The sequence below is a fragment of the Saccopteryx bilineata genome, chromosome 4, assembly GCF_036850765.1.
Source record: "Saccopteryx bilineata isolate mSacBil1 chromosome 4, mSacBil1_pri_phased_curated, whole genome shotgun sequence".
Classification (NCBI taxonomy): domain Eukaryota; kingdom Metazoa; phylum Chordata; class Mammalia; order Chiroptera; family Emballonuridae; genus Saccopteryx; species Saccopteryx bilineata.
The window spans coordinates 263,766,592-263,789,495 of record NC_089493.1 but is presented as its reverse complement, the minus strand read 5'-3'; the positions used below and the strand labels follow the sequence as shown (position 1 = coordinate 263,789,495).

At 51.5% G+C, this 22,904-nt stretch overlaps 1 protein-coding gene across 1 annotated transcript; it reads right to left on the bottom strand.

The window, feature by feature from the left end:
- Window positions 1-5,980: 5,980 nt before the first annotated feature.
- On the bottom strand, window positions 5,981-21,478 carry MUC3A (mucin 3A, cell surface associated). Its single transcript, XM_066274442.1, has 12 exons — window positions 21,327-21,478; window positions 11,500-11,612; window positions 11,224-11,412; window positions 10,122-10,237; window positions 9,952-10,010; window positions 9,163-9,317; window positions 8,681-8,743; window positions 8,182-8,344; window positions 7,846-8,016; window positions 7,666-7,760; window positions 7,345-7,397; window positions 5,981-7,166 (listed from the first exon to the last, which is right to left on the bottom strand). Exons 1-12 carry the CDS (start codon window positions 21,356-21,358, stop codon window positions 7,125-7,127), a joined length of 1,251 nt encoding a protein of 416 aa, XP_066130539.1. The 5' UTR covers window positions 21,359-21,478; the 3' UTR covers window positions 5,981-7,124.
- Window positions 21,479-22,904: the final 1,426 nt, after the last annotated feature.

Sequence of the window (22,904 nt, the reverse complement as noted above, 5' to 3'; positions counted from 1 at the left end):
GTAGAGAAGCAAATGGGCGCTTCTCCTGTGTGCCCTGGCCAGGAATTGAACCCGGGTCCCCCGCACGCCAGGCCGACGCACTACCGCTGAGCCAACCGGCCAGGGCCCCGTGCCACCTGTCTTTCTGAAGAGACAGCCCCTCGTTGTTGTAGTGAATTGAATTGTGCCCCCCCCACCCCAAAAAGCTTTGTCCTAACCACTGGCACCTGTGAATGTGACCTTATTTGAAAATAGATTTTCTGAAATGTAGTTAAGGATCTCAAGATCAGATTATCTTGGATTTAAGATGGACCTTAAAACTGAATGCTGGTATCCTTGTGAAAGGGAAAAGAGAGATTTGACACACAGGAAAGGTCATGTGAAGACAGAGGTGGAGATTGCCGTTAGGCTACCACAACCAGGGAACACCAAGAGCCACCAGAAGCTGGAAGAGACCAGGAAGGATCTTCCCCTGAATAGAGTGGGCCCTGATGATACCTCACTTCAGACTTCTGGCCTCCACAACTGCAAGAGAATACAGTCCTGCTGTTTGAAGGCACCAAATTGTGGTAATTTGTTGCAGAAGCCTGGGGAAACTAACTCACATGGGTACCCCAGGTTATAGCAAGTGTGAAGAATATGGGCTCTGAGCCAGGCAACTTCAGTTTACGTCCTGGCTCCTCTGCTTGATGGATGGGTGACCTTGATCAAGTACTTTAACATCTCTGAGCCTCAGTTTCCCCACATATAAAACAGAAATCAGTAACAGCACTTCCTCCTGAGTTGTTGGGAAGGTTAAATGAGGTCATAGATATTTAGAATAGTGGCTCCCATAGAGCAGACCCTCAACGAACATCAGCAATTTTGATGATTAATAGCCAGACTACAGGGTTAGGGCAGCTTCACAACTTGTTGTATCCGAGGGGATTTTTAAATCAATGTTTTAATTCTCTCTATAGCTATGTATGCCTTTGTTAGTTCTGGATTTGTCTTAGGCCTTTGAGCAGCTATTAATACTTTCTCCCTGTACTACTCAACAGCCACCAAACTCCAATGCCACCTTTCCCTGCTCAGCCCAGGCAGGCACAGCTATGAGAGGCTCATCTCCACAGCCCTTCATCATCCTAGGCCCCTTTCAGAGCCTCAAACACCAGGCTTGGGTGGTGGTCTGCATCATCCCCATGCTTCCATCTAAAAAACTCACTGATAAACTTGTATTCATCCTGCCTCCAGAGCACCCAGCACCTGGCCAGGTCAAGCCAGACCTGGGAGTGTTTGCTAAATGAATGTTTATTACTCTCCATATAAGATAACACTTCCTTTTAACTGCTCTAAATTTATATCACACCAGTTTCAAAGGTTGCTCCTTTGTCTACTGTGAACAAATCTGTTCTTACCATTACCACTCTCTTCCCAATTTTGTACTTGTTCGTCATTTCTACCTTCACCTTTCTAGGCTACAGAGCTCTGACCTTCTAGCTCCTGCCCCAGCCCCTCCATGTCAGTCCCTGTCCCCTGTTGCCATCCTGAGGAGCTCTTCTCCCCCACCCTTATTGTGAGAACTTTATGTACATAAAACAGGATATGGATTTCAAACCTCACATTGATCCGGCACTGTCTGGACGTGGTGGCTCCTGCAGCTTATGAAGAAGGTAGAATTCAGGTGTAGCTGAACCACCTGGTCGTGGATGAGACATCGGGCGTGGTATATGTGGGGGCAGATTGACAGCGTCGAGCAGCTGCTGCCGCTGTGCCCACCAGGAAGGCACCTCCTCCAGTGGCAACCTTTCCACAAGGGCATCTGTGCCCTGGACACCCTTCCATCTCCCAGGCTCCCAGGCTCCCAGGCCGTACTTTTGCACTCTAATAAATCTTGATACTATCACTCAAAAAAAAAAAAAATAAGAATAAGAATAAGAATGCAGAATTCTATTCTTATGCTCCTTCCTGAGCCCCAGGCCTCCAGACCAGTTCCACCCAGAAACTCCATGGTCACCTCAAACTCAACAGGCCCACCTGGAGGCCATTATCAACCACCAGAAAGAGGCCCTGCCCTCCCAGTCCCACAGGATCCAGGACCATATATCTTGGTGCCCGTCATCAAACGGAACCTTCCTCTCCATTTCCAGGGGACTTGGATCCCCAGCTGGACCCTCATGGCCTCATGCCAGATGGCTCCTAGCACCTCTCCTCAGATCTGCCCTGCCACTGGCTGGGCAGGCTGCCAGGGGCGCCCCACCAAGTAGGTCCTTTGGTGTCTAAAAGCCTCCACTTGGCTCTAATGCTTCTGTCACCCAAAGATGCTCCCTCTGAAGTCACCCCATCGAACCTCACAGCTACCCAGTACCCGCCCCCACGCCTGGTCTCCTCACAGCCTTGCATGTGTTTCCCCTACCTTCTCAGGCTGGCATTCTTTTTCCTTGCTGTTCAGTTTGTCCAAAACCTCATCGGTCCTCATGGTGAGCCGGAGTACCTGGAGGAGGGCACAGCTTAGAGACAAAGAAAACTACCTGACCTGTGGTGGCGCAGTGGATAGAGCATTGACCTGGAACGCTGAGGTCGCTGGTTTGAAACCCTGGGCTTGCCCGGTCAAGGCACATATCGATGCTTCCTGCCCTTCCCACCTTCTCTCTCTTTTTCTCTCTCTCCTCTCTCTCTAAAAATTAATAAATGAAAAATTTAAAAATAAATATAAAAATAAAGACTTACAAAAACAAAGAAAACCACAGATGCCGCTGGTGGTCTCTGACCCAACACTTGAACCCTTTCTTGAGGCCCCAGAATCCATTCAGGGGAAGGGGCTGTTGCAGAACTCTGGCCGAGGTCCTCCAACGCGGAGGCAGGGCAATACAAACCCAGCATTAAATGGATAACATCATGCTAATTGTTTGCTCCGTGGCCCCAGGTAGGTCACTCACTCTCTCTGGGCCTCAATTTCCTGTCTGCCTTTACTTCATATGAGTCATATGAGCTACCTGCTCTGAAATGGCTTTGTAAATAGCAGAGCCCTCTGTGAAGGGGGCTGGCGGCCCCTGGTATCATCAGACTTTCTGGAGTCCCCTTGGAATGACTCTATTTGCCTAACCTACTCACCCCTGACAGTTCTCTGCACTTATAGACAGATACATTTTGACTTTGGCATGCTAATGAATTCGCTTGTGTGAAAGCCTTAGGAATAGGACCCTTTACTTCTGTGGATGGCAGTCTCTAATGCATGGCTGACACATGGAGGCTATGCATTTACTGACTGTTGGGCCCTTCATCATCACCATCATCATCACCACCACCATCTCTCTCCTCAAACAACCTGGCCAGAGAGAGGCCCAGAGTCCACATGAGCAGTGGGGACAGTCAAGATCCTTCCTAAGATCGACTTCCTCTCCCCACATAGCTCCCTATTCTCTGTTTATTACCTTAAAGCTAATATATCTGTAATTAATGTATTTTTATAATGTCCCTAAATCCACACACTTGATACCCAGAGCCCTCACTCCTCTCCCCTTAGCTCCTCTGGGCTCCACTGCTCCCCAGCAGGTCTGGGTAGGAGAAAGGAGCCATGTCAGGGCATGGCAGGTTGTGGTGGACTCTGGGGGCCCACATTCCCTCCTGCAGAGACCCCCGCCCACTCGCCATCCCTCCCTGACACCCTGCAGGTCCTTCAGCTCAAGAGTTGCTTCCTCTGCCGAGGGCCCTGGGCTCGATCCCCCATTGCTCCTGGCCCCAGTGTCTGCCCTACCCATCCCTTCCCCCGAGCTCCTCTTGTCTCTGGGACTCAAGAGTCTGCTCTTCATGAGAGAACCCACTAGCAATCAGCTTATAATCGGCCACTTCCCAGACAAATAACCCTGACAAGGTTCAACCAGGACCCCAGAGCCCGTATACTCCTCAGCCCTTCAGCCATGTCTAATGAGAGCGGCTTTTCCAGGGACCCCTGCCCAAGCAAGCATGGAAGCTGCCAGATGCCCATGGACCCCTTCCACGCCCCCGCCCCCCAGCCAGGGCTGGCAGCCTGTATAGTGAATGTCTCTGTGAGGTCAGAAAGACCTGGCCTTCTGGGCAGAAGCAGCCCCCAGGATGGGGCAGGCAAAGACTACTGTCTAGATAAAAAAAAAAGTCTCTCTACTCCCAGGAGAAGCCTGGAGAGCAGAATGGGTAGACGCCATCCCCCACTCACTCCCTGGGCCAGGGGCGTGGTGCTGGCTGTCAACTGCACCATAGGCCACGCCCTTCCTCTGCACCCACAGGTCTCCAGGGTGACCACTCTAGTGCTTCCAAAGGCAAGATGAGATCTTGGCTGGTGTCCAGCCCTTTGGCAGTCCCCTCCCCAGCAAAGGGAGGGAGGAAGGGAAGTAGGGAGGCTGGCATGTGCCAGGATCATCAGGGAACTCCAGGCCAGGCTGGGTCTCACTCACCAGGTGTCATGGCAGTGATGGGTGCCCAAGGTCAGAAAGCCAGCAGCAAGATCCAAATCACCAGCATCTCCTACAGAGCAGGTCCTGGGCTACAGAATCTTCCCCCATCAAGAGGGACCAGGAAATGAATGCCTTCCAGGGAGAGGTCAATTATAAAAAGGACCCTGGGGCCTGACCAGGCGGTGGCGCAGTGGGTAGAGCGTTGGACTGGAATGCGGAAGGACCCAGGTTCGAGACCCCGAGGCCGCCAGCTTGAGCGCGGGCTCATCTGGCTTGAGCAAAAAGCTCACCAGCTTGGACCCAAGGTTGCTCACTCCAGCAAGGGGTTACTCGGTCTGCTGTAGCCCCATGGTCAAGGCACATATGAGAAAGCAATTAATGAACAACTAAGAAGTCACAACACACAACGAAAAACTAATGATTGATGCTTCTCATCTCTCTCCATTCCTGTCTGTCTGTCCCTGTCTATCTCTGCCTCTGTAAAAAAAAAAAAAAAAAAAAAGGACCCTGGGGACCTTTGCCTCGGGAAAGGACAAAGGTGGTCCAGGGTGGGGTATAATATAATGGGGCTGGTTGAGTGGTGCATTGTGATCACAGGAGTTGGACAAAAGGCAGCCTGTCAACCCTCCTCCTCTCTAACTCCTGGAGAGCTGACCACCCAGAGCCAGGGTCTTTCCCGGAAGCTAGAGCACAGGTAGGGCAGGGCCAGGGGAGAGACTGGAAGCCAGAGGTGTGAGTGTGTGATGGTTACCAAGAGGCAGGGGCCAAGAAATGCTAGGAAGAAGGTGACTATGGAGGGAGGGAGGACAAACCCTGGACGGAACAACCAGCAACAGGCAGAGCTGAGTGAAGGACCCTCCACCCCAACCCCTGAGAGGTCCTCTTTTCTCCAGCCCTCCTTCCCAGCATCCACCTCAAGCTGACCCCTTTCAAAGTAGAGCACACCTTCCTCAGAGCCTCCAACCATCAGCCTCTCTCCTGGGTGGGGCTCCATTCACACCTGAGGATTTATGGTCCTGGTCTCCACCCCTGGACACTGCCAGTCCCTTGACCTGGGAAAATGTTCCAGGAATCTTTCCCAAACCCCACCCAAAGGACTTCACACTATAGTCCCGACCACCCTCAGCTCCAATCTGGCATGCTTGGCTACCCACACTAGGGGCAACAGAAGGGCCCAAGATCCAGACATGGCAGGCTCTGGTGTGTGTGTGTGTGTGTGTGTGTGTGTGTGTGTGGCTGCCACCCAGACTTGGGGAGGTTCAAGGCTCAAGATATTTGGGAAGGCCCAGCTTTCCTGTCAGCATAAATGGAAACTCATCCGGTCTGGGCTACCCGCCTCCCTGACCCAGCCCTGAGCTCCTGATGTCAAGAAGGGAAGGGTAGAGATAAACCCACAGGCTTCCATGTGCTGCTGAGGGAGAGGCATCCCGCTCCATAAGACAATCGGTCCCCAATCTCTGTTCCCTATGAGAGACCCCTTCCTGCTTCACTGGGGGCAACTGGCTTTCCCAGGCTCTCCTACAACATTTCCTCCAGATGTTCCTGTTCTCCAACCAAGTGGAAGCGAGAAGGAGAAAGACGCAGAGCAGTTTCTTTTATAATAAATATTATATTGAGTTCCATGGGAGAATTGAAGACTTGCAGATGTCCTGTTTCCAAAAGAGACCTTCCTGCTCAAGTGGTGAGGGGCTGCTGGCCTCAGAGGATACTGCAGGGGCAGGCAGGGGTGGGAGCAGGAGGAGGGTGAGGAGGAGGAGCTAGGAAAGGGTAGAAAGGGGGTGAAGCAGTAAGGGAGAAGAGAGAGAGTGAGGGGAGGAGGAGGGGCTGAGGGAGCTTCTCCACCTCAGGGTCCACTTCCCCTCGCCCTTAAGGCCCTGGGGGAAACCCTCATCCCAACCCCCCACCCATGGGGATCCAGGGTCCTTGAGGGGAGAGGAAAGGATGGAGTCACAAAATGGGGAACCAGAACCTGGGGAATACAGTCTGGGGGTCCTAAGATGACAAGGTATCTGTACCTAACTAGGAACGGGGGTGGGGGAGGAAGGCAGATTTAAAACTGAGATATGGGGGTGGAGAGCAAGGACTTAGGGCTGAGGGCGTGAGGATAGGGAGGGGAGACTACAGATGCTGGGGGAAATCAGGGCTGGGGGCTGGGGTTTGGGGAGGAGTGACTTAAATGGGTTCAGAGGGTGACATAATTTAAAGAATGGGAGCAAAGGGTATGGCAGGGAGTTATATAAGGAGGGAAGGAGGCTGGGATGGACTGCTGGCTGGCTACAGGTACGGGGTGACGAACAGGCAGTAGGAATGCTCACAGTAAAATAGAAAATAAGGCCTGAGGTACAACCGAAGATGTGGTGACTGAGGATCTGAGAGAAGCCACCTAAGCACGAGGGCTGACACAGGAAGCTGCCTTGGAACAGAGAACTGACTGAGCACTTCTGGTCTTCACAATAACTGTACAAGGTATCAGAACACGCATGCTACACTACTTTTACAAGTCTGGGGAAGTTGCTACTTGCCCAAGGTCCAACAGTGGAAGAGCCTAGACCTGAACTGCACCTCCAGGTGCATTTAACATGAAGAGAAGGATGGGGGTCAGAGGACGGTCTGATTTTGTCCAAGGAAACCAGGACACTGAGCTGCTTGAGGACCGTGGGCCATCTCTTGAAATAGACGCAGTGTAGGTGGTTTCTTCCTGCATCTTGGGTAGTGTGGAGGGTCGTGCAGAGCTCACAGCCAGGACGAGGCCACCTCAGGTCTCTGTGTGTGTACCTGCCACAGAGTGTGTGAGAGAAGGAGTGAGAACAGGAGCCACCTGGCTCAGACTGGCTGGGAGGTCTCTGCCTCCTGGTCCGAGCTCAGCTCCCTGGCCTTGGTCAGTGGGTGGGGGCGCACGTGGAGCTGGACCTGGGAGAGTTCTCTACCATCCATCTCCCCTCTGCCTCCTCACCCTCATATTGGTGTCCACAGTCTCCAAGGCCACATGGAAGTTTTTCTCCTTGACTAAAGAGAAAGGAAAGAGGAAGGAAAAACAGGGGGAGGAAAAAAAAAGTGAGTTAGGCAAGGTTCAGGGAGCTCCTGCACCCCTGTGCCTGCCCTGCTGGGGTGGCCTGTGCAGGACGGTGGCCTTCCGCAGTAGGGACATGGGCTGCAGGTAAGCTCCCTAGCAGGAGGTATATGTCCGTCCTGGGCAAGGGAGATCTTTGGGTCTGGCCAGGCCACAGTGGTGCCCAAGAAAGCCCCTGCCCATCCCCCAGGAGGCAGGACTCACTCGATCCGCTGTCCTCGAAGCCTACGTTTGTAAAAGTTCCCACAGTGTTTTCATCGCATATGTCGAACCATTTCTCGTCAGCGTCGTCCCAGGACCTGAATCAGGACGCACGTGGTCTAGCCAAACCTGCCCCATCTGAGACCCCTTTGCCACCCTCGCCTCTATGGGTAGAGCGCTCACCGGCCTCCGCCGTGGCCAGGCCTCCTCCGGGAGCGCACCAGGAAGACGCTGAGTGCCACCAGCAGCAGCAGCAGAGCCGCGGCCCCCGCGAGGCCCCCAACCAGTGCCTTCCAGGCGACTGACCTCTCGCAGCGCGGGCCCGAGAACCAGTGCGTGTCCGTGGAGAAGCAGCTGGTGGAGGGGGGCACAGGTCACAGACTGTCACCACCTCCCTGGAGGGGTCGGTCCATTGGGCACCTGGACCCCGCGGGCGCTAGCAGGTGGGCGGGGATCCACTTTAAGACAAATGGGTGGGGCGTAGAGGGGCGAGGCCCTGGCTGGGTGGGGCCGACTGACCGGCAAGTGGGTCCGCTCTTCTCTAGAAGGCACTGGCCCTGGTTACAGTCGATGTAGCCTTTCACGCCCGACGTGCAGTTGGTGACGCAGCGGAGCCGGTTCTTCTCCACCAAGGGGAAGTAGAAATCCTCATAACCCGGGGCAGCGGACCGGCGACAGATGGCTGGGGGGGGGGGGGGGGGGCAGACAAACAGGGATATCATACACTCTACTCAGGAGCCTGGTTATAACGATTCTGAAAGTGGATGGAAGGACTGCATTTCCGAGAATGGGGTGTCGTGGGTAGACACTGGGATTAGATTAGGGGAGGGCAGACCTCCAGGATCTCCACCCTCTCCTCACCTTCCCTGCTGCCCCAGGAAGGGCAGTCCTGGGGGGACCACATCACCTGCTTCCCCAAAAGGTCTCCCCAACTTCCCCAGGGAATTTCAATGGGCAGTGTCCCTGGTGGGAGGGGTTTTGGCCTCCTGGGTCCACTCAGCCCTCTGCCCTTTCTCACCTTTCGGTGTTAGGTCCGTCTTGGTGTTGTTCACTTTGATGGAGTCAGACTTAAAACACAGGGCTGTGAGGGACATAGACCCAGGGGGAATTGGTTTGGGAAGGTCCAGGGCTCAGGGCTTGGGAAGCAGGGCAAGCACCGGGAAGGGCAGCGAGGGCTCTGTCAGTAAGGAGAGTGGGCTGCCAGGGAAGGCTCCTTTGTCCCCCCTAATTTCCCCCAAATAATCAGAGGTCCTCATCCATCCTGAAAACCTTGAGAACTCTCAGGGGGTCTCTTCCCCAACTCCCAGGTTCTGGAAAGTTCCTCCTTAGCCCCATTCTTGACCCAGTTGGCTGCAGGCCCATGTCCCTTCTCAAAACCTGCTGGAGGTACCACAGGGCTGGCACCTGATCCCAGGAGACCCCTGTCTGAGCTGGAGCAGAAAGCAATGGTGGTTGTGACCGACGCCTCCCTCTAGCCCGAAGCCCCTGGGCTCAGCTCACTCTGGTTATTCTGGCAACTGTTCTGGTTCTGGTCCTGGCTGGCATTCTGGAGCTTCTCCTTCAGAACTGTCTTCACTGTCTCGTACTTGTTGTCCAGCTGGACACTGAAGGGTAACTCCAACAAGACCAGATAGTCCACCACAATGCTGCCGTTTCTGAGGGGGTCAAGGAAGTCAGGGGACCTTAAAATGTGCCCAGGTCTGGGGCACATAGATCCTTAGTAGGACACCTTCAGGACCAACCATGGGTGCACAGGTGTTGGGGTGAAGGGGGGCAGGGACAATGAGTTCGGATTCCAGACACATTATATTCAGAAGTAGATGCCAGAATCCCTGAGGTGGTCAGCCTGGGAAGGCAGGACAAGGAATGACTGCTGTTCTCTTCCATTGTCTCAAGCCATTACCACACCAGGCCACCCTGGGCTCTCTGCCTCACTCATGCTGACCGACCTAGCAGGCCAGGTGCCATCCAGAGAGAGACCACTTACAGTCCCGACACCAGGCTTCCCACCAGCCCTCATGCACCACCTTGCTGCATATTTCATACAATCCCTCTCCTTCCGATGTACTCAGAAAGTAGGGGTGGCATCCCTCTTACAGAGAAATTATTGAATACCTCAGAAAATGATCTCAAAAGTCCCCCATGGAGTGACTCCCTTGCATACATTCTTCATTTCTTTCTTTATGAAATATAATGATTCCAAAGCAAAAGATGTCTTCTTCAGCCTTTCTTTGCACCTCCTTCTCCCCCACCCAACACTATCTCCATGGCCCCAGCGGAGTCTCCTACCTCAGAAACAAGATCTCCACACTCTTAAACTCCGGCATGTTTTGGCAAACCTCCCGCATCTGAAATACCAAGGGTCCCTGGGCTCACATCTGGATCTCCAGATCTGAAGTCACCCAGCCCAAGCTCAGCTTCAGGTGAGGACCCTTGAGACCCCTCCACTTTCCCCTCACCTGATTCTGGAAGCTGTTGTTGAAATCCTTGAAGGCCTTGGAAGTTTTGTCATTGAGATCTGGAGAGAATTTCTGCTCGACAGCCACCTGCATGCCTACTTCAGCAGCCACGGTTTCTGCACATAGCATGCCCTGTTCCGGTCACTTCACCATCCGCTCCTCTGACATCACCACCCCCACTCCAACCCAGCAGGCTCCCCCTGCTCCCTGAGGACTGACTAAATAAGCAGGAGGGAGAGAAGTAGGACTTCTGGGATGAGTTGTCCTGAGATGAGGGAAAGTGAAGTCAGGATGCACCACAGTCAGGCCTGTGGTCTCTCTATTGTCTGCCCCAGTGGGAGGCAGAGTAATGGCCCCAAAGATGCCTATGTCCTAATCCCCGGAACTGTGAATATGTTATGCTACGTCACAAAGAGGAACTAAAGTTACAGATGTAATTAAGGATACTAAACAGCTGACTTTACTATGTGAAAATTACCATGGACTATCTTGGTGGACCCAATATAATCACAAGGTCCTTAATAGTGGAAGAGGGAGCAGGAAAGGTCAGAATCAGTCAGAGGAAGACATGCGTATGGAAAAAAGTCATAGAAGCAATATCATTGGCTTTGAATATGGAAACAGGGACTTGAGACAAGGAATGTGGAAGGCTTCAGCAGCTGGGAAGGTCAAAGAAATGGATTCTTTGATAAGAAATGCAGGCCTGCTGAAACCTTAATTTTAGCCAGTCAAGACCCATGTTGGACTTCTAATCTACAGAACTGTAAAATAAGAAATGTGTGTTTCTTCAAAACTGTTTGTGGGAATTTGTTACAGCAACAATTAGAAACTAATATAGTTCTGAGCAGCCCAGACCGGGAGGAGGTCCCGGAAGAACTGTGGTACCAGCCACCTCTGGGAAGTGAAGGTGGAGGAAGCATGAGGTGGTACCAGCCACCTCCTGGAAGTGAGGGTGGAGGGGAAGGGCACAGGAAAGAAGGTAGGGATGGAAGGATTGAACAAAGCAGCATGGGTGCCTCCCTGCCAACCACAGAGCTGGGCCAGGAAGAGTCAGTGCCACCTTTCAGGAGAAAATGCATAGGGCAGGACCCTGGTGACTCACCCAGTTCCAACTCATTTGCACCATTCTCGCAGCGGGAGCCAGAGAAGGTACTGGGGCATTCACATGAGAGGCCATTCCATTGACCCCCATTCTGGCACTTCACCTCCAGGAGTTCACAGCGGTCCCCAGAGAACCCTGGGGGGCAGAGGCAGTGGCCCTGTATCCAGGTGCCATTATTGTCACAGGAGCCTGGGAAGTACAGAAAGAAAGGGAAGTTCAAGATACAGCCTGACATTTTTGACACAGGAATTTAGTAGAGGAGAGAGGAGGTCCAACCTGGTGTGGTAGTCATCTTAGGTGGTGTGGTCGTCTGAGTAGTGGTCAAAGTTGTCCTGGCTGATGTAGAAGTGGTGGGAGTCTGAGCTGTGGACACTGATGTCTCCAGAGTCCTGGTGGTGGTTGGGGTGGGGTGTGTCAACTTGCTTGATGTCATCATGGCAGTTGGCAAGCTGCTGCTTGGTTCTGGGGTCATTGGGAGGCTAGTGATGCTGGACACACGTGAGGTGGTTACAGAATACGTGCTCAACCAGGTCCCACTGGTAGGTCTTTGTGTGCTCATCGAAACTGTGTTAATAGGGACAGTCCCAGAGCTGATAGAACTAGGAGCCTCAGTTATGGCATTGGTGGGGTCACTTGCCAGAACTGAAGTAGAAGTGTCTGTATGTGTAGGAAATACACTTGTCATACTGGTGAAACTAGGAGATGTGGTGGCCATCTCAGGAGTAGAGGTAAAGACTGATGATGGTTTGGTGGGTGTAGAAGTAACTTTAGTGTTTGGATCAATTTCTATACATGGAGTGGTGGGAGAGGTAGGCACTATTGTAATGGATATAGATTCTGGACATGAGGTAGTAGAGGAAATAAGAGAAATGGGGGTTGTTTCAATAGAAGAAGTTATTAGAGAAGTCACGGTTGGAGTCGTTCTTGTAGTTTCAGATGAAGAAGTAGGGAATGCAGTGGCAGAAGACGAGCCTGTACTTATTGTACTAAGAGGATGTAGGGAGGTAGGGAAGCAATTAGTGGTAGTAGGAATCGTTGAACTTCCACTGGTGGGGCAGAGAGAAGACGACATTGTTATTTCAGGTATTGAAGACGAGATGATAGTACTAAAGGAGGTGGTTATTGCAGTTGTAGATGTATGCACTACACTTGTTGCTGTGCCAGTGGTTAGACTCCTGGTACTTTGAGGAATCGAAACACTGCCCAAACTTGGGGAAGAGGTAACACTTGCAGTGTGAGTGGAGATTTCATTTGGGGCCCTAGTAACAGTACCAGTGACAGAAGGAGATGTTGGACTAGAGTTGACAGGCAGCGTGGTAATAAAAGTAAACACAGATGAAGTTTTTGGTGTGAAAGTAAAAACCGGTTGAGTGGTTGAAACAGGTAAAGAAGTTGGAAGCACACTCATGGTCGATGTCAAGGTACTGGTGGTGGTCACAGGAGTAGAGGTGGTAGATATCAGAGCACTGCCTGTATTTGTGAGGGTGACTGAGGCTGTCATTGGGGGCTTAGATGTTGTCTCTGTTGTGACAGACTCTGTAGAAATGTCACTGGTGGGATTCAGTGTGGTTTTCCAGGTAGACGTAGCATAAGAGCTTGTTTCAGTTGTCCTTCCTGTCTGTGTAGAGGCTACAGTGGAGGACAGTGTTTCTGTGGTTGTGGCTGTGGCTGTTGAGTGTGGAAGGGATGTAGTGGCTGCCATGGTGGAGTGAGTGGTTGTGTGCCCTGTATTGGTGCTGGTTGCAGATGAAGTGGGACTCACTGTGTGAGTGGTGCTGCTACCACTGGGGGATACAAAAGAGGACTGAGCAGATGTCACTGAACTGCTTGGTGGAAGGGAGGGAGCTGGAGTGCTGAGGGTGACTGTGAGCGTGGGTGTCACAGTAGGCGTCGCTGCCGAGGTTGTAGTGCCAATGGGTGTTGTTTTGGTATTGTGGTTGGTGACAGATGATGTGATAGTATGAGCGGGGGTTGTTGACTCACTGGAAAAAGTGAGTGTTGAGGTGAGGTCGGTGGTGGTGGGCAATGACCCCGGTGTACCTGTGGGTGTGGAAGTGATCTTTGTGATAGTGGCAGTAGGGATTTCAGTACTAAGAGAAGACACGCTGGTGGCTGGGGATGTCAGCGTGGTGCCGGCGGTAGGGGCCGATGGGGTTACTGTGGCTGTGGGTGTGCTTGCTGTGGAGGAGCTCTCTAAGGTTGTCATGCCTGGAAAAGGTTGAGTTTCTGTTGAGGAGGGAGTTGTCTCTGTGTCGACTGAAGAAGTCGTGGTTGTTGCTTTAGTGGAGGGAGAGAGTGGAGTAGCTGTGATTGAGGTGGCAAGGCTTGAAGTGTCTGGAGAAGTGGTCACTCCTCTGGTAGTCGTGGTGACAGTACTGGAGGAAGATGAAGGGATGGAGGTGGCCCGGGGAGTAGAGTGTGTAGTAAGCAAGGTTGGCACGGGGGTGGTGTTTGAGGTAAAAGGTTGCCCTGGTTTTGTGGTTGAAACAGGTGTAGAGGTGGGAGACACACTCATGGTTGATGTCAACGTACTGGTGGTCACAGGAGTAGAGATGGTAGATATCAGAGCACTGCCTGTATTTGTGGGAGTGACTGAGGATGTCATTGGGGGCTTAGATGTTGTCTCTGTTGTGACAGACTCTGTAGAAATGTCACTGGTGGGATTCAGTGTGGTTTTCCAGGTAGATGTTACATAAGAGCTTGTTTCAGTTGTCCTTCCTGTCTGTGTAGAGGCTACAGTGGAGGACAGTGTTTCTGTGGTTGTGGCTGTGGCTGTTGAGTGTGGAAGGGATGTAGTGGCTGCCATGGTGGAGTGAGTGGTTGTGTGCCCTGTATTGGTGCTGGTTGCAGATGAAGTGGGACTCACTGTGTGAGTGGTGCTGCTACCACTGGGGGATACAAAAGAGGACTGAGTAGATGTCACTGAACTGCTTGGTGGAAGGGAGGGAGTTGGAGTGCTGAGGGTGACTGTGAGCGTGGGTGTCACAGTAGGCGTCGCTGCCGAGGTTGTAGTGCCAATGGGTGTTGTTTTGGTATTGTGGTTGGTGACAGATGATGTGATAGTATGAGCGGGGGTTGTTGACTCACTGGAAAAAGTGAGTGTTGAGGTGAGGTCGGTGGTGGTGGGCAATGACCCCGGTGTACCTGTGGGTGTGGAAGTGATCTTTGTGATAGTGGCAGTAGGGATTTCAGTACTAAGAGAAGACACGCTGGTGGCTGGGGATGTCAGCGTGGTGCCGGCGGTAGGGGCCGATGGGGTTACTGTGGCTGTGGGTGTGCTTGCTGTGGAGGAGCTCTCTAAGGTTGTCATGCCTGGAAAAGGTTGAGTTTCTGTTGAGGAGGGAGTTGTCTCTGTGTCGACTGAAGAAGTCGTGGTTGTTGCTTTAGTGGAGGGAGAGAGTGGAGTAGCTGTGATTGAGGTGGCAAGGCTTGAAGTGTCTGGAGAAGTGGTCACTCCTCTGGTAGTCGTGGTGACAGTACTGGAGGAAGATGAAGGGATGGAGGTGGCCCGGGGAGTAGAGTGTGTAGTAAGCAAGGTTGGCACGGGGGTGGTGTTTGAGGTAAAAGGTTGCCCTGGTTTTGTGGTTGAAACAGGTGTAGAGGTGGGAGACACACTCATGGTTGATGTCAACGTACTGGTGGTCACAGGAGTAGAGATGGTAGATATCAGAGCACTGCCTGTATTTGTGGGAGTGACTGAGGATGTCATTGGGGGCTTAGATGTTGTCTCTGTTGTGACAGACTCTGTAGAAATGTCACTGGTGGGATTCAGTGTGGTTTTCCAGGTAGATGTTACATAAGAGCTTGTTTCAGTTGTCCTTCCTGTCTGTGTAGAGGCTACAGTGGAGGACAGTGTTTCTGTGGTTGTGGCTGTGGCTGTTGAGTGTGGAAGGGATGTAGTGGCTGCCATGGTGGAGTGAGTGGTTGTGTGCCCTGTATTGGTGCTGGTTGCAGATGAAGTGGGACTCACTGTGTGAGTGGTGCTGCTACCACTGGGGGATACAAAAGAGGACTGAGTAGATGTCACTGAACTGCTTGGTGGAAGGGAGGGAGTTGGAGTGCTGAGGGTGACTGTGAGCGTGGGTGTCACAGTAGGCGTCGCTGCCGAGGTTGTAGTGCCAATGGGTGTTGTTTTGGTATTGTGGTTGGTGACAGATGATGTGATAGTATGAGCGGGGGTTGTTGACTCACTGGAAAAAGTGAGTGTTGAGGTGAGGTCGGTGGTGGTGGGCAATGACCCCGGTGTACCTGTGGGTGTGGAAGTGATCTTTGTGATAGTGGCAGTAGGGATTTCAGTACTAAGAGAAGACACGCTGGTGGCTGGGGATGTCAGCGTGGTGCCGGCGGTAGGGGCCGATGGGGTTACTGTGGCTGTGGGTGTGCTTGCTGTGGAGGAGCTCTCTAAGGTTGTCATGCCTGAAAAAATTTGAGTTTCCCTTGAGGAGGGAGTTGTCTCTGTGTCGACTGAAGAAGTTGTGGTTGTTGCTTTAGTGGAGGGAGAGAGTGGAGTAGCTGTGATTGAGATGGCAGGGCTTGAAGTGTCTGGAGAAGTGGTCACTCCTCTGGTAGTCGTGGTGACAGTACTGGAGGGAGATGAAGGGATAGAGGTGGCCCGGGGAGTAGAGTGTGTAGTAAGCAAGGTTGGCACGTGGGTGGTGTTTGAGGTAAAAGGTTGCCCTGGTTTTGTGGTTGAAACAGGTGTAGAGGTGGGAGACACACTCATGGTTGATGTCAAAGTACTGGTGGTCACAGGAGTAGAGGTGGTAGATGTCAGAGCACTTCTTGTATTTGTGGGAGTGACTGGGGCTATCATTGGGGGCTTAGATGTTGTCTCTGTTGTGACAGACTCTGTAGAAATGTCACTGGTGGGATTCAGTGTGGTTTTCCAGGTAGATGTAGCATAAGAGCTTGTTTCAGTTGTCCTTCCTGTCTGTGTAGAGGCTACAGTGGAGGACAGTGTTTCTGTGGTTGTGGCTGTGGCTGTTGAGTGTGGAAGGGATGTAGTGGCTGCCATGGTGGAGTGAGTGGTTGTGTGCCCTGTATTGGTGCTGGTTGCAGATGAAGTGGGACTCACTGTGTGAGTGGTGCTGCTACCACTGGGGGATACAAAAGAGGACTGAGCAGATGTCACTGAACTGCTTGGTGGAAGGGAGGGAGCTGGAGTGCTGAGGGTGACTGTGAGCGTGGGTGTCACAGTAGGCGTCGCTGCCGAGGTTGTAGTGCCAATGGGTGTTGTTTTGGTATTGTGGTTGGTGACAGATGATGTGATAGTATGAGCGGGGGTTGTTGACTCACTGGAAAAAGTGAGTGTTGAGGTGAGGTTGGTGGTGGTGGGCAATGACCCCGGTGTTCCTGTGGGTGTGGAAGTGATCTTTGTGATAGTGGCAGTAGGGATTTCAGTACTAAGAGAAGACACGCTGGTGGCTGGGGATGTCAGCGTGGTGCCGGCGGTAGGGGCCGATGGGGTTACTGTGGCTGTGGGTGTGCTTGCTGTGGAGGAGCTCTCTAAGGTTGTCATGCCTGGAAAAGGTTGAGTTTCTGTTGAGGAGGGAGTTGTCTCTGTGTCGACTGAAGAAGTCGTGGTTGTTGCTTTAGTGGAAGGAGAGAGTGGAGTAGCTGTGATTGAGATGGCAGGGCTTGAAGTGTCTGGAGAAGTGGTCACTCCTCTGGTAGTCGTGGTGACAGTACTGGAGGGAGATGAAGGGATGGAGGTGGCCCGGGGAGTAGAGTGTGTAGTAAGCAAGGTTGGCACGGGGGTGGTGTTTGAGGTAAAAGGTTGCCCTGGTTTTGTGGTTGAAACAGGTGTAGAGGTAGGAGACACACTCATGGTTGATGTCAACGTACTGGTGGTCACAGGAGTAGAGATGGTAGATGTCAGAGCACTGCCTGTATTTGTGGGAGTGACTGAGGATGTCATTGGGGGCTTAGATGTTGTCTCTGTTGTGACAGACTCTGTAGAAATGTCACTGGTGGGATTCAGTGTGGTTTTCCAGGTAGAAGGAGCATAAGAGCTTGTGTCTGTTGTCATTACTGTTTTGGTGGAGGCTTCTGTGGTTCGCGGAGGTTTTGTTTGTATGGATGTCATGTGTGTTTCTTTAGTTGTTGGTTTTAAGCTAGATCCATTGGCAGTTGTTGTTATGAGTGTTCCTTTTGTAGTGGCACTGTTAAGGGTAAATGTTGTTTTAATGGATGTCATTGTATTTAAAGATGTTGTTGGTTTACTTTGATCAGTAATTTCTGTGGAAGTTGATACAACAGTTGTTTTAGATGTTGTAAATGATTTGGTTGTGGTAGGTGCTGGTGTGTTGGCATTTGATGTTTCCAATGCACTCGTTGTGTTGGGAATTGAAGATGTGGAAGTAATGAAGGTACTGCTGCTAGTAGGGAAGGAGCTTTTATCAGTTAATGTCATTGACTGTGTTTTTGTAGTAGTTAGCAAAGGTGTCGTCTCAGAGGTAGAAGTGACTATTGGGGTAGGAGACTTGGTCGTATGGGCACTTGCAGTGGTCGGGATAGTTTTTTTTGTGGTACCAGTCATAGAGGAGATCAGAGTATCGAGGGTTGTGAGTGTGGTTGGGACAGAGGAAGAGGGTGCGGCCATGGTTGTGGTACTTTTCTCAGGAGTGGTGGTAGTGGGAGAAGAGATTATGGCTGAGGTGACTCTCTCAGTAGTAGCTGCAGGGTAAGTACTGCTGATGGTTGTCCCTGGCTTCCCTGTCACAGCTGTAGTGGTAAAAGAACTGGTGAAGGACACTTGGGTCATTGTCATGCACGTAGTGGCGGGATAAGTGGTGCTGATTACAAATGTCGTTGGGTTGATGCACTCCGTAGTGCCCTTATAGACAATGACAGTCGGTGGGGTGGTTTCTACCTTGATGACAAAGTTGGATGTTGGGGTTTTTGAGGTGTTGGAATGGATTTGGGATTTGAGCAATGTTTCAGAAATGGGTTGAAGGTATGGAGAGGTAGCGAGAGTCATTGGCATGTGTTCCCTGCTGCCAGGAGCAGGAGAAGCAGTTTTGTGGGTGCTGAGCAGCCACCCGGGTATGTCTTTGGACCATGAGGATTTGCTAAGAGCAGTGTGGGCTGCTTCTCCCCTGGGGAAAAGTGCATTAGAAGTGGATGTGGCCATGGATGAAGTTCCTGCAGTGGCAATAGAACAAATGAATTCATTTTGTAACCATAATACCACATAGATTATTTACTACTTCATTTTCCAGATACATATCATAGCAGGAAGTGCTACAGCTTATTCCCCAGTCAGAAGCACTTTGGGGCTGGGGCCTTTCAGGTTCTGAGAGCCAACATCTGTCTGCTCCCCAGGGCAGCATCTCCAAGGGAGGTGAGGATACCCTCAGACCTTGCCAGCCTCATCTGAGTGTCTGACACTCCAGCCCTGGGATGGCCGCAGGCAGGCTCAGCAGAGGTTCCTGCCTCCTCCCATCACCACCCCCACCCTTTCCTCCTCACACACCCCACCCTTCCATTACTCTGCTTTCTCCACCCTCCTCTACCTGTGGCCCGGAAGTCCTTGTCCCTGCTGGCCCTCTGCCCTTACCCTTCAGTCCACCTCTGCTCCTCTCCCTGTGACTCAGAACTCTCTGGGCTGACTTTCCTCTTCAGGAGAAAAAGAGAACCCAGCCAAAGTGGAACTGGGGATGGGGACACATCACGAGCACAGGGACAAGAGTCAGAGAGAGGAAAGCCTGTACCAGGGGTCGGGAAACTTTCTGGCTGAGAGAGCCATGAACGTCACATATTTTAAAATGTAATTCCATGAGAACCATACAACGACCTGTGTACATTACGCATGATCCAAGAAAAATTTGGTGTTGTCCCGGAGGACAGCTGCGATTAGCTCCAGCCACTCGCAACCATGAACATGAGCGGTAGGAAATGAATGGTAAATGAATTACAATACATGAGGATGTTTTATATTTTTAACATCATTATTATTATTATTATTATTATTATTTGCATTTTTCCAAAGGTGGAAACGGGGAGGCAGTCAGACAGACTCCTGCATGTGCCCAACCGGGATCCACTCGGCATGCCCACCAGGGGGCGATGCTCTGCCCATCTGGGGCATCGCTCTGCCACAATCAGAGCCATTCTAGCGCCTGAGGCAGAGGCCACAGAGCCATCCTCAGTGCCCAGGCCATCTTTGCTCCAATGGAGCCTTGGCTGCGGGAGGGGAAGAGAGAGACAGAGAGAAAGAAGAGGGGGAGGGGTGGAGAAGCAAATGGGTGCTTCTCCTGTGTGCCCTGGCTGGGAATTGAACCCGGGCCTCCTGCACGCCAGGCCGACGCTCTACCACTGAGCCAACTGGCCAGGGCCATTATTATTTTTTTTATTAAAGATTTGTCTGCGAGCCAGATGCAGCCATCAAAAGAGCCACATCTGGCTCGCGAGCCATAGGTTCCTGACCCCTGGCCTATAGAGAACAACAAAGGGAAGATTCTACTGAGATTGAGAGACAAGGAGAGAGGACCACACAGGCTGAGGGACAGGACAGAGCAGGACATTTCCAGAAGGAGATACCTCGGCAGGCAGGCATGAGTCCTGGAGACCTTAAGCTTTACTTATGTTAGTAATAAAAATAGACAGTTTCTATTACCTACTCTGTTTTGGCCACTGGGTAAATCAGTTTACAAACATGAACCTCTCACTCTATAAATATCATCAATCTCACTTGACAAGTGGTAAGAGTGAGGGTCAGAGTTCTCCTAATGCTAGGGGTGAGTAGCAGAGAAGACGCATGCAGCCACAGCATATGCAATCAGGAGCGCCTAGACCACCTATCCACTCAGGGTTAGCTTTCTCCTCGTCTCAGACCCAAATATCTTTGCTCTGAGAGCTGAGGTTCCTGCCCCCACCCTTTGGCTCATCTCTCAGCCTAGCGTGGGGGTTTCAGGGAGGTGGGGAGATTGTGAAGATTCCTGGACTAGAGTCTTTACAGCCAGGAGGTAGCCCTGGAGGTAAGCAAGAGGGTGGACTGTGGGCCTTTGTATCTGCAATGTCTAGGAATAGCGGTCAGGAGCAGACACCAGGAAGTAGAGGAAAGGTCATTGCAGAGGAATTGCAGAATTTTTGAGGGGTGGGGGAGAAAAAACACAGGGTCCCACACCTGCTGGTCTCAGACCCACCCTTTGAGAACAAGGCAGACTTCAGGATCCCTCACACCAGCCCTGCCAACAACACTTCTGCCCAGACATACAGGCCCAGTGGGGTTGGGAGAGTTGGAGGCAGAGCTGGAGAAGGGGGCACCAGGGACCAAAGCTATAGACACCCCAGGGAGAAAAGGGTGCCCAAAGGGCAGCAGGGGGACCTCACAGAAGTGTGGGAAGTGTGGAAGTTAAGAGAAGGACAGTCTGACCAGGTGGTGGCGCAGTGGATAGAGCATCAGACTGGGACGTGGAGGACCCAGGTTCGAAGCCCCAAGGTCGCCAGCATGAACGCAGGCTCACCAGCTTGAGCACAGGCCACTGGCTTGGTGTGGGATCATAGACATGACCCCATGGTCCCTGGCTTGAAGCCCAAGGTTGCTGGCTGGAGCAAGGGGTCACTCACTCTATTGAAGCCCCACCAGGCCAAGGCACATATGGGAAAGCAATCAATTAACAAGCAATCAATGAACAACTAAGATTCCGCAAAGAATTGATGCTTTTCATCTTTCTTCCTTCCTGTCTTTCTGTCCCTATCTGTCCCTCTCTCTGACTTTCTCTGTCTCTATCCAAAGAGAGAGAGAGAGAGAGAGAGAGAAGGACAAAGTCCAAGGTGGCAGGAGCCCCAGGCTGGGGAGAAGGGTCAAGAGAAGAGGAGAAGATCTCAAAAAACTGAATCAAAGTAGAAAGAACCCTTTTCCAGAAAAAGTTTATTCCCACCCTCCTGATTCTAGTGCAGACCCCTACAATCTGATGGTGAAGAGCAGTACCAGCTGGACCCAACTGCCCTCTTCTCCCTCTGCCTCAGTTCTCCTTACAAGTGAGCTCTGAGGGACCCTTCCTCAACCTCCTCTTAGGCCTCAAAGCCAACCCCCAACATCCCTGCCCTGGAACAGTGGGAGGGTCTTTCCAGCATGCCCCCCCACCTCACCCCCTCACCTGTGGTCCCCAGGGATGCCCCGAGCATCCATAGGAGGCTGAGAAACCCACGTAATTGCATGGGCCTGTTGTGGTGAGACCTGGGGCAGAGCAGGCACCAGCTCCGGGACAGCAGCAGGGAGGCAGCCACAGTGCACCTGGCAGCATCCAGCTCGAACTGGAAACTGTGGTTATCTGCCCTGCTGAGTATAGGGATTGAGCATATAGTCTCTTCCTTTACCTTTGTACCTACCCCATCTCACCCCACTTCTTCCCTTCTCCCCATATCTGACTTTATTATTGTAGAAAGGAACACAGAGGAGATAAGACAAGCTTAGGAAGTGTCAGACAGGTGGCCCCACACACATACCCTGCCCCCAACCTCTGCCTGGCTGGCTTACTCAGAGCAGTTCCTGGAACACTGACTTTTGCCCCCCCTGCTTCCCACCAAGAATTAGCAAAACTGGATGGGAAATAACTTGGCCAAGACCTTGGACTCTAGAATCTGGGACCAGCTCTCAAAGCCTCTTTGTTTCAGTTCCAGCTGCAGAAAGGAAAGTGGAACCTCACTTTCCTTCAGTCCTGCTGCCATTTGCTCTTTCCTCTCTCTATTTTGCCATTAGTAGTACTCTGGAGCTGTGACCCTCATAGCCAACGCCATGGGAGCGATGCAGAATCCAATCAGAAGACATTTTACTATCTGAGGATTTGGGCTGGGTCTCAGAAAATAAAATACAGATGGCTGCGGAAACAAATTGACTAGTTTTGACCCAACTGATTAGCAACTATCAGGAAGTTTGATTCCATCAGTGTTGGAAACGGTGTGAGGAGTAAACACTCTTACCCAGTTGGTGGGAGTGTAAGTGAGTTGAGCTGCTTTAAAAAGGCAATTTCATGGCATCTAATAAAATTTTAAATGTACACTCAAGGACCCAGTGATTCCCCATTCCATCTCTGTGTTAAAGAAACACTTCAAAGAGGCATTCATGAGGATGATTATCACCATGTAGTTTATTGCAATTCCAAAAGAAATTGGAAACAACCCGAATAATCCTCAGTAGGAAACTGGAATAACTATGAAATAGTCACACCATGCTTCAAATCCAAAAAGGGTGGTACCATCACAGAAAGATTCTTGGATCTCTTCAGTCAAACCAGTAGACAGTTTTGTTAAATAACTGTATATATTTCCTATGAATATATATACACACACGTGTGTGTGTGTGTGTGTGTGTGTGTGTGTAAGTTCATTCAAAAATTGGAAAAAGGGCCTGATCAAGTGGTGGTGCAGTGGATAGAGCGTCGGACTGGGACATGGAGGACCCAGGTTCAAGACCCAAGGTTGCCAGCTTGAGCGCGGGCTCATCTGGTTCGAGCAAAGTTCACCAGCTTGGACCCAAGGTCACTGGCTCGAGCAAGGGATTATTCAGTCTGCTGAAGGCCCATGGTCAAGGCACATATGAGAAAGCAATCAATGAACAACTAAGGTGTCGCAACAAAAAACTGATGATTGATGCTTCTCATTTCTCTCCGTTCCTGTCTGTCTGTCCTTATCTATCCCTCTCTGACTCTCTCTCTGTCTCTGTTAAAAAAAAAAAA

Excerpts from the sequence above, each read along its gene's own strand:
- MUC3A (XM_066274442.1), bottom strand. The coding sequence starts at position 21,358 with ATGGATGCTCGGGGCATCCCTGGGGACCACAG. Across the intron at positions 8,345-8,680 it reads GACGGACCTAACACCGAAAG|CCATCTGTCGCCGGTCCGCT; the intron begins GTGAGAAAGGGC and ends CCCCCCCCCCAG. Across the intron at positions 7,167-7,344 it reads CTGTGGACACCAATATGAGG|GTACACACACAGAGACCTGA; the intron begins GTGAGGAGGCAG and ends ACTCTGTGGCAG.